We start from the raw sequence: 10,825 nt of genomic DNA, 5'->3' as shown, positions 1-10,825 counted from the left end.
ATATAGAATATATTTGGAGATTACTAATCTTTTTTTCATCGAAAGGATTTAATCATAAAATAACATCAAGACATGATGAAAATTCGTCTTACCATGCTATCAAATCAACTCTAATTAGTTCCGCTTAAAGCCACTAACTAACATATGAAAATCATAAAAGTCAGATTAATTGCTACTTCGTTGCGTACTAAACCAGAGTTTTAAGGCGAGTATCGCCCAGGATGACAGAAAAAAAAAAAAGAAAAAGAAAGTAAAACCAATCCTATAGAATTTAGATGGACTACAAGTAATAATGGAGGATTTAAGGTTTGCTTAAGACAGCAAACAAACCAACAAAAAACAATTGTCGAAAAACAGTAATTCATATACAATAGAAGGAACCCAAACCATCCAATACAAAATAGTGTGTGTCTAGGTTGTCAAGTGTTTGTTTTCACTACGGAATCTAATAGCTTTTCTCATAACATTGATGCCTCTCTCTCTCTCTCTCTCTCTCTCTCTCTCTCTATCTGTGTCGTTTCATGTACACCATATATAATAAGATTGTATTTGTGATCATATAAAAAAAATTAAGCTTTCATTTATCTATTATATGATGAAATCTTGCTTTTGTGGTCTTAAGCAAAGGTACACCAAAACAATTATTGGACTATATATCATGCTTTTTCTTCTTGCTTTATCTATTAAAAACACATGACGGTTTTCTAAATGAAGTGAAGTAATTAAGGTTAATTAATTTCCATTAACAACAACTTATTAGTAATCAACAAGCTAATATATAATTAAACGAAATTCACGTTACTATAACACTTCTTATTTGATAATATAAAAGTCAGGTTAGGTATGCATGCAACGTCTACGTACGGGGAAGAGAAGAATAATCAAGTTCTAAATAAGTATATTTTTTTTAAAAAAAATATGAATATAAATTAGTGTGGAAATTACATGTGGTTTTTGTTTGGGGTCTATATGCTAAGATTCTTTTTTTCCAACCAGAATGATCCTCCCACAAACAAACGAGATGGTTGAAATGTTTGCTTTGTCAACAATAAATTGTTTAGGACCTAATAATTATTTTAGTTGAAAAACACCCAAACAAATTTAGTAGAAAATAAAATATGGATTAAGAACAAAAAGAGAAGAAATCAATTATAATTTATTTCGTGAAAAGGACAAGTTGTCGAGGAACAAATAGTTTAATAATTATTGCAATTATAATTCATTGGTTTGTTTGAATTATTTTAAACTACGTTGCTACAAATTAGATGAGTTATTGACATGATGCTTTAAGTTTGGCATCAGCTTCAATTTATCGGAAGCATATTATACACGATTGACTTGTTTAAAAACGTAGCTTGGATTATCGTAAGATTGGACCCAAAAAGCATAGGAAAGTTTGTTGTTGAAGGCTGAGCCCAAGACTCTCTATCGCCAAGGGGCTGAATCCCTTCAGCAAAAGCCCAAGACTTACACGAACGAAGTGAGAACCAAACAATTAAAAAGTCATCACTTTGGGCTTAATGGAAAATATCCAAGTAGCCTTTGGGTGACCAGGTCCAGGTGCACATCACGTCAGACCTTCTACCTTTAAATAACCTATTTTCGATTATTAACACAAATAAAAAAGTTTTTAAAGTAATGAGGTCACTGCGGTTTCCCTTCTTGTTTTCTCAGCCCACGAACCTGCCTGGAACACCTCGGAACACCACCCCGCGTCGTTTCTCGGCCACATTTGCCGCCGCCGCCGCAGCTGTCGGAGTTGCAGCTGTTGCGGGCGTGGCAGTTGTGTCACAGAACCCGAAGCACCCGTTTCTCCAAAACGCAGCGAATTTTCTCTTCCCAAATCACTCTTCTCCTCTCTGGGGCTCGCTCTCTCTTGCTGATGGCTCAGCTCCCGTCGTCGAACCAAAGAGTGGAGTTTCTTTTCCTCCGGTTCTGGGAAATTCCCTTCGACTTCTCGGGGTTGGGTTGAGGAAAAAGAGCATCTTGGGATTGAAGAACATCGATGTCTATGCATTTGGTAACGTTATTTCTTTTGCATTCTCTGAAAATTTCTGCTTCTTTTTTGTTTTTATGTGATTCTTCATTCTGGTAATGTATATTGGAGCCACTTAGACACTTTGGACTAGAAACATGTTCTTTCTTTCCTTTTTATTTAAGCGTTGTTTACGTTTATAAATTCTGGAATTACGGATAAAATTAAAGGTTTCAGCTTTCATTTTGCTTTTAAATTCCAGGCTTTTGCATGCAAGAATTTCTAGAATTTATATGGTAGTTTTGGTAATAGCATTGCATAAGTGATGCCAATTGGCGAAAATCGAGTCATTGGCTGCAATGTGTTATTAACGGTTGGTTACAATGCTTGCGGTGCATTTATGGTAAGGGACGGTTGAATGTTGATTGAGCTACCAAATCAATTACTTTTAAGGGAAAAAAAGTTGATTGCAATTTCTATATGCCGGTAACTTGTTGCAGGTGTTTATGCCAATGGGGATGATGTTAAGAAGTTTTTGAGTGAGAAATATGGGAATTTATCTGCTTCTGAACTTAAAGACAATAAAGATTTTAATAATGATCTTATGGAAGCTGATATATGCATGACTGTTAGACTCCAGATTGTCTACAGAAAATTGAGCATCCGAGCTATACGTAGTACTTATGAAGAGTCAGTTGGAAGCAGGCTCCAAAAGTTTGGTGGATCAGATAATAAAGAACTACTTCAAAGGTGAACTTTGCTTTTTACTATCAACTTCTACCTAGTAGTTGGTAAATTCCAGTTCATAAGCCGAAATTCATATTTTTAATTAACAGCTTCTAACCTTTGAAAGTTACAATTTAATTGTCATTTTTCTGGTGTTGCTTTTGGCTGTTGTGGAACTTTCTGTTAAGAATATGATTCACAATATGCTACGCAATAAGTTGTTAACTTGCTGAAGTTAACCACCATGAGTCTCTGACTAATTTTCCCAGCATTGCACTAACATATGTTTTCGTCAATTTTTCCCTTTCTATCTGTTTTTAAACTTCTATAGCCCTAAACTTTCCTACTCTTATTTCCTGTTTGAGAATTTCTTATTGATAGTTTAATGTCATGTCTAATTTGATTGCAGGTTCACTTGTCAATTCAAAGATGAATATAAAGTACCAAGGGGATCTGTGATAGATCTCTCGAAGGAACGAGGCCATATACTTAAGACAATAAGTAAGTTATTCTTGTCTAATTAATCTTTAAATTATAATTAAGAGGCCATCTTTGAATTTCATTTGCTTTTATTCAGTGGCGATTATTCATCTGTCAGTGCAACCAGTGTCCATTACTCCCTCTGTTTTCTCTTGCACAACTGCTATGTTAATGTATCTTGATGCATATATTTCAACTGAGGAGCGTGTGGTAAAATTTGAGACCTTTGGTTCATACATAACTGGTTAAGAGGCTGTTATTGCTTCTGAATAAATATTTGTTTATTTTTTTTGTTCTCCAAAGGTTACTTTTACGGCATGACTAAAAGCTATTGTTTTATGCTTGACTCAATTTTCATATTATTTTTCCCTGCATGAAATGTAATTTCGAATTATTTTCTTTTCGAAATCATGTAGTTGATGGTAAAGAGGTAGGAAGTATACAGAGCAAACTCCTTTGTAGATCAATTTTGGACTTGTACATCGGTGAAGATCCATTTGATAGACGAACCAAGGAAGATGTTGAGGTCAATGCGGCATCATTCCTTCTGAAGTAGATGAGGAACCATCAAAAGAAACTCAAAAGCATCTTTGTTCCTTGTTTCATTTCCTTTCACCTTTCACCTTTCACGTTTCACAGAGTGTGTCATCGAACTGGGTTTTTTTTTTTTTTTATGCCTTTTAAGACATGAAGAGATTCTTCCAGGTTAAACTTATTCTTAAGAGATTGAAACATTTGGTAGTGTTATATCCGACAGTCCCAAAACGGTGCTAGATGGTGTGGATTATTAGATGCCCTCCTCCAGGCCTCCACTGAAAAAAAAGAAAAAGGGTGGGTTGGGGGACCCTCATCCCCTTCCGCCGCCTTTTTCTATCCTCATAAAAAGACAAAGGCGATAAGAATAAGATGATATGAAGTGAAACGTGGAATTCTGGCAGCCGCAACAATAGTCAATAGATGATCTGCAACTTCTATTGTTTAAGGAAGGAGGCTGGGGTGAAACCTTGATTGTGTTGGGTCAAAGGCTAAAATAACTCGGTTTTTAAATTGTTTGAAATCTTTAAAACTCTCTAGTCATCGTGTGAAACGTACGCTAGTGCATAAAGCAGAGGTACAGGAACAAAAAAGAATACAAAAAGGCCAATAACATCAGTTGCTTCCAGCTCCACAGCTTCTACTTTCTACCTTGAGAGATTTCTTTGCTTCTCTTTTCTAACTTTAAATATCTCTTGCGGTCCCGCACCTCCAATCAACTACAAAACGAAGGAAAATGGAAACAGGGCAAATAGCCAAATGGGCTTCCACGAATCCAACTAGGTACATTGTTTTCTTAGCAAAATGATTATCCTATTGCACGTCTGCCTCACCTTAGGCCAATCAAATTAATTTGATCTCATTGAACATGATTGAATCACATCATCTATCATCTACATGAAATCCAAGTTTATAAGTAATAAAATTTTAATAATTTTTTATTATAAATGAATAATTATAAACTAATAATAATATTTAAAAAAAAAAAAACCTAAAGCCCCGTAATTCACATTGGTAGGTCCCCACTTTGGTTCAACTTCAAAAGCGTAAGGCTTAACAAAGCCCAACCTCCTTTAAACATAATCCTGTCCTCTTGAATCTTAATCAATGAGCCCAGTCCCCGCCAACTCACACAAGCCTCTCCGATTGTGATGCTTGGTGGCCTTTGATCTTTACATCAGTGCAGAGTTCCTTGTCGGAACATTTCTGTCTTGCACTGAATCTTATCTCCCGCTCCAACCAACTTCATTTCACATTCAATTCTTAACATCCTTTCTTATTGAATCTGCCAGATATAATCAAAATCCACGGCTCCTCATGCATAACAATAACCTGCGTGCCTGTCACTTAACATGAAAAGATTGGTCCCTCAAATCTTTCTAACGTGTCGCGCGCCTTTCCCTTTCAAATTTCACGAATGCAGACTCTGAGAAGAAGGCGTCTGCTGTTGCAATATACTAATTGCAGCTAAATTTCAATACTTGAGTTCGGAAAGGTGGCTGGGGCATGTGCTCAAGATTGGAGGCACGTTCCTTCCACACACTGGAGAGGACTCCTGACCATTACCAGCTGAATTAGTCTCGCTCTGTTGTGACTGCAGTGTAGGCACTGATGAGCCAACTTTGCCCCTTGCTGAACTCGTTCTCAAGTTGCCACTGCATGGAGACCCAACAATCATAGGGGACGCGGACAGGCCGCTCGCAGGCATTTCTTGTCCCTGTGGCGATAAGCCGGACTTGGTATTTACCCCAAACGATATCTGGGTTTGGCCTTGTGGAGGCCTTGTTGGTTGCTGAGGAAAATTTTTAACGGCAGAGAAATTGGTAGCTGGGGAAGGTGGGGTTCTAGCTGAGTTTTTCCACGGGGTTGATTGGGCAGCGGTGCTACTTTGGGCCAATGTTTGTGGGAATATAGCAGCATTGCTAGAAAAGTTGGTAGTATTAGAAGATGAAGGCATGGTGTTGGTTGTCTGAGTTTTGCTTCGAGAAGCTGTAGCAGGTTGCTGCTGATGTTGTTGCACCATGTGCTGCTTCTGAAGTTGAAGCAGCTGTTGTTGGGAATTTGATGAATTAGCAACAACGGGAGGATTTATGGTTACTGTAGTGGAGGTGATTGAACGAGGAGGCCAATTTCCAATGACATGAGATGATACAAAGTTCAAAGATCTAGCTGAATTGTCAAAAACATAAGTCTGCCCATTTGTTGTATGTGCCTTCCCCGAACTTACCTTTTTTCCATCATCCAGATTGGAATAACCAGCTCCATTCTTCCCTTCAGATACTTGGTGATTCTTTTGTTGTGCGGCTAGTGGTACAGGTAGGGTATGAAAGATTGTGGGGTTTTGTGCCATAGATGAGAAGTTAAGGTTTGAAGCTATGTTGTTTCCCGTGAAAGAGGCAAATGACATGCCAAATGCTTGTGGAGGGACGAGATCAACTCCACCCTTCAAATTTTTCAGTTGCGAAGGCTGCTTCTCGCTGTGATTTCCTTTTACACTACCACCACCCGCGGTTGCAGAGGGAACCAAAGCAAAGTTGAGTGGCTGTTGAGGAAGTGCTTGGTTCTGGGCATAAACACTTTTATGGGTGTTTGCGGTTGTATTTTCCCCATTCATCTCAGATTCCATTTTGCGAGATTGATTGGGTGGGAGCATATTATACTTCTGCAATTGCTGTGAATGCATGCTTGTTGAGCTCAAAAGGTTATTGCTACTAACTTGTCCAGCCCGTGGCGGCTGACTTTCTGGTTGCTTGTGGGATGATGATGAGCCACTTGATGTGACTGCATTCTGATAAGCTGGTTGAACCAGAGGCTGAGAGTAAGCTTGCTGCTGTTGAAGTTGAGGATGGAACATCTGAGAAGAATAGAAAGACCCATTAAAGAAAGGCAACGCTTGAGTGGGGGTTCCTCCTCTAATTGCTGAATGGTTTGCAACAGGAGCAGATATAGCAAAAGGGTAACCGTTGTTTGGTAGTATCGTCAAGTATGGAGCTTCATTAGCACTCAAATTTGGGTAATTAAAGCTCACAGCTGCTGCTACTCCTGGTATTGCTGCAGAGCTAGTCGAAATTCCAGGTTTTGAAGAATTACTAGTCATCGATGCTTTGTTAGTTGAGGTAGCAGATTTAGAAGGCCCAGATTGATTTGCCGCTGTTCGGTGATGGCTCAAAGGGAATATGAAAGCAGGGCCATGCTGCAACCACACATAAGACCAAGACTTAGAAAAATGAAAACTAATCAAACAAATTAACATAAAATGATGCAACTACAAAAAGTACAAACAAAACCCGAATAAAAGAATTAGCAAGAATTCTACATTGGCTTAAAAAGCATTAACATACCATCAAGTTACCAGCAGATGCTGTTTGGGAAGCCTGCTGAACCACAGCCTGCTTCCTCTGGGCTGTGTCTATCAAATTGGAGCAGTCAGAGCCTTTATCTTTCCTGGTACGACCAGGAAAGCTCACTGCAACCTTACCTTTCTCCTCCGTAGGGTTTAGATTCACATTTGGGAAGCTTTCTTGCATTGGATTTCCAAGAATCAAATTTTCTGCAAATGGTGCCACATTGAGATTGTTGGGCTTGGCTCCACATAGAGAACCAGACCCGGGCGCTGCTGGCCAAAAATGGTTCATTTTTGTGAACTGCTGGTATAAGTGTATGTTCCGAGCGATGAAATGATGCATGGCACATCTATTAGGCCGAGGTTGAGAAAGAAGGAATTGAGGAGGCTGCACATTCCCGAGAGAAACTCATAGTTAATTCAAAACAAAGAAAATATGGTACAATTAAACTAAACCATCAAGATGACAGAGATATTGAAATCTTTGGCCTAGTAAGGAAATCAGTATTCATGCCTGCAATGCAGTGGATGATCGTGTACTTCCATCCATGGGTGCAATTGTCTGGAAGGGAGGCATATACCTGCCATAAAAATAAAGTTTCTACTTCTTAGAAACAAAATAATAATATCAACCGCAAGGATTTTTAACAAGAACAAAATGCAGAACCAAAATGAAGGTCTTGATAGCTTACCCCAGAGGCGGCACACAATTTGGCCAGTCAGCAAGGGTGATTGATACTGGCACCGAACTAGATTGAGCTGAATAAGAGACGATCAATCAGTAAACTCATCATATCATAATTCAAGCAAACAGAAACTTAAAGGTAAACAAATAAAACTCATTGCGCAGCACGGTGAGTCAACGCTAAAACATATTAACAATTACCGGTTATCTCTACTTTAGAAATGCCATCTTTAGATAACTGTTGTTTTTGACCATGTTGTTCAAATTTACAACAATCACTATCACTATCTTGATGTGGCTTCTCCAAATCAAGGTTTAATGATTCTCGCTTCTCCCTAATTGTATCCATCTTCTTGTCTTTAATATCTTCTGCTCTCAATTCTTTCTTCACGACCTTTCCTTCATTCTTGGCCAAAGTCTCTATCTTCTGCATCAAAAATGAAAAATAAAAAATTTAAGTCCACTAACAAAAACAGGAGAAATCATTAATGTTGAAAGGCACTCAGCGACTCTGCATCCAGAACCTTGTATTTATGATCCGTTGCGATATCCACAGGGCTATCCCATTCCGGAGATGATACGGTAGGAGGAGGAGCCTGTTGGAAAGGGGGGGCATTACTCATTACTCTTTTCCTTCAGTAATTTGGACAGCAAAATACCAACGGAAGAAATCTAATCGGAATTTTCGACAGAAGGAGATCCTCACCATCAAATCGATCTTGAACTTATCTTCACGTTGGTTCTCCACTTTCGTCATGGTCGATATTCTGTGATATCCCACGCGAACAAAAAAAATTCAGATATCTTGAAAGCATTCATTAAAAAGAGAAAGATGAAAGACTCTTTGAGGCTCACGCTTTGGTCACTGTGGAATCCTGAAAATCAACATCCAATTTAGCGGATTTCTTTTCAGTCGAAACTGACTTTTCCCTGTTCACGGCTCCATCTACGGAATTTGGTTCTTCAACGGATGGTTTCGAATCTCCCTGCTTAATCATCACCAAGTTCTCCCGCGACTCCATTAACACTGATGCAATTTTAGCAGAACTCTTATCAGGATTAGACTCAGAAATTACCGCATTAAGTCCTGATATTTGACTCTGTTTTGGTGAACAAATTTCCATTTTTGCCCCTTGCTCATTATCAAGTTTCACTGGCGTTGGAGAATCCTCAGCTTCAACTTTCTTCTTCACTGGCGCTGCAAATGCCAATAATAAAAAAATTTTATAAAAAAATACCTTATTAGCAAAATGATTGAAAGCTGAAAATACCCACCAACGCCAACCAATGGATCCGGCACAACCGTTGTCTGGGATTGACTCTGCGCAGAGCACGCAATCTGAGGTGAAGCCGAGGGCTTGATATCGGTAGAGAAACTATTTGCATCTTCAGATTCAAGCTTTGGAGAAGGATTTCCAGCGCTATCTTCCTTCTTTGAGATTTGTGATTGCTTCAACAATCCATACAAAACCTCTGCGATTTCAATCTCGATATCCTCCTGGACTGAGCTCGAAGACTTGGTCGCCTTTGGAAGCCGAGTCTTAGGTCCATTTGTCTTCTGCAACATCCAAAAAAATAAACCCCAAAACTCATCAATCCTCTCAAATTCGTCAAACATAAAAGCACACTACAAAACATCGAAAAGCCCAAAAAAATAAATCAGAAGCTGACCATCTTCTTTCTAACTGAACCATTAGAAGAAGACGGTGAAACTCGGTCAGACTCTACGCTCCGATGCGCCGGCGAAATCGAAGCTCGGCAGTGGCTTTGATCCTCCACAAAACCACCATTTCCAGCCACCCAATTCTCATGTGACCTTTTTACCGAAGCTGAGAAAAAAGAACCCACAAAAGTCAATAAATCACTAAAAAGAAAACATCTCTATATATTGTATATGAAAATAGAAAATTAAAAAATAAAAAACAATTTTGATACCTGAGCGAGCTTTTCTCGGAACTGGAAAACTAATCATTTCATCAGTGGCCTTCGAAGGGAGTATTTGTCTGGAGACTCTAGCTGAAGGTGAGATTTTACGGTTACTAAGCTGCTCGGTTTCGTAGTCGTCTTCTTCACCTGAACTCTCCTCTGTACTTTCTTCTCCCTCTTCTCCGTTATTGCTTTCTGGTAAAACCACCTTATCTGCTCTGCTACGCTTGCTCTGATTCAACAAATCTCGGTCTCTTTCTCTCTTGCTGGCTCTTTCTCTTAGCCTCGTCGTCTCTTGCATCTCCATCACTCCATCTACTGCAAACCCAAGAAAAATAAAAGGCAAAATGATTAAGAAAATAAACTCAAAATAAATTAATAAAATACCTTGTATAGAATTAAATGGAAAAGTTTCAAACCAGGTGAATCTCGGAGATTATTGCTTCTTTGACGACGTCTAGGTAATCCATTTGACGGAGCCTGCGATCTTCTTACTTCTCTGTTTCTCTCCATAATATACTTTTAGATTAAATTTCAAAAATATGAAATATTCCGACGATAATAGGCTGCCGGCAGGGAATTCAACATAATTTCCGGCGAAAAGAATGTTGAAACTTCAGATTTGAACTTCTTTATAGCGAAAGGATCGCCACAGTGAAGTAAAAGAGAAAAAAAAAAGAAAGAAAATTTTCTGCTCGGGAAGTTCACCGTGTTCTCTATTCCCTCTATTTTTTTTTTTTCTTTTCTCCGTTTGCTTCTCTGCTTTTTCACCCGGCTTTTTTGTTTTGTGCTCTTTTAATGCTCAAAATCTCCATGTCTACCCTTTTTTTTTTTTTATTTATTTCGTAACATCTAGTGTTGCTCATTCAATCACGGGAACCCCACTCCAGAGCTAACCTAGACGGCCCAGAGTTCTTTTACACGCGGATGGGTTGATCTCGACCTTTCACTCGTTTACGAATCGGACGGTCATGATTTCCAGATGCCAACATGGCAGAAACGTCACTTTCCGATGGAATATAGCCAATGCCCACTAAGTGGCCACGTGTCAGGTTCTCTATATATCTTCTTTTATCTTCGGGGCTCACCTGTCTTTCTGCAATCTCAATCCCCAATCCTATCCCACGATTTTGTCGGGCGCGTGTGAAAACAATGC

General features: G+C 38.9%; 2 protein-coding genes across 4 annotated transcripts; one reads left to right on the top strand and one right to left on the bottom strand.

Moving 5' to 3' along the window:
- Positions 1-1,614: 1,614 nt before the first annotated feature.
- On the top strand, positions 1,615-3,928 carry LOC111314230 (fatty-acid-binding protein 1). Of its 2 annotated transcripts, none has more exons than XM_089752246.1 (4): positions 1,615-2,020; positions 2,476-2,725; positions 3,111-3,202; positions 3,279-3,483. In XM_089752246.1, exons 1-4 carry the CDS (start codon positions 1,639-1,641, stop codon positions 3,428-3,430), a joined length of 876 nt encoding a protein of 291 aa, XP_089608372.1. In that variant the 5' UTR covers positions 1,615-1,638; the 3' UTR covers positions 3,431-3,483. The 2 variants fall into 2 exon arrangements, with proteins under 2 accessions (XP_089608372.1, XP_022771113.1); XM_022915378.2 differs by lacking the exon at positions 3,279-3,483 and adding an exon at positions 3,598-3,928 and having other exon boundaries at positions 1,616-2,020.
- Positions 3,929-4,966: 1,038 nt separating this feature from the next.
- LOC111314229 (protein TIME FOR COFFEE-like) lies at positions 4,967-10,557 on the bottom strand. 2 transcript variants are annotated; one of them, XM_022915377.2, is made up of 13 exons: positions 10,089-10,557; positions 9,679-9,987; positions 9,415-9,572; positions 9,019-9,301; positions 8,820-8,941; positions 8,599-8,729; positions 8,450-8,510; positions 8,268-8,339; positions 7,945-8,170; positions 7,751-7,817; positions 7,573-7,639; positions 7,057-7,446; positions 4,967-6,908 (listed from the first exon to the last, which is right to left on the bottom strand). In XM_022915377.2, the coding sequence occupies exons 1-13, from the start codon at positions 10,180-10,182 to the stop codon at positions 5,190-5,192; spliced, it is 3,699 nt and encodes a 1,232-aa protein (XP_022771112.2). In that variant the 5' UTR covers positions 10,183-10,557; the 3' UTR covers positions 4,967-5,189. The 2 variants fall into 2 exon arrangements, with proteins under 2 accessions (XP_022771112.2, XP_022771111.2); XM_022915376.2 differs by having other exon boundaries at positions 8,599-8,941.
- Between the last annotated feature and the right edge of the window lie 268 nt (positions 10,558-10,825).

The sequence above is a fragment of the Durio zibethinus genome, chromosome 23 (assembly GCF_047325235.1).
Source record: "Durio zibethinus cultivar Kanyao isolate XHJ-2024 chromosome 23, ASM4732523v1, whole genome shotgun sequence".
Lineage (NCBI taxonomy): Eukaryota > Viridiplantae > Streptophyta > Magnoliopsida > Malvales > Malvaceae > Durio > Durio zibethinus.
This window is presented reverse-complemented; position numbering and strand designations above follow the sequence as displayed.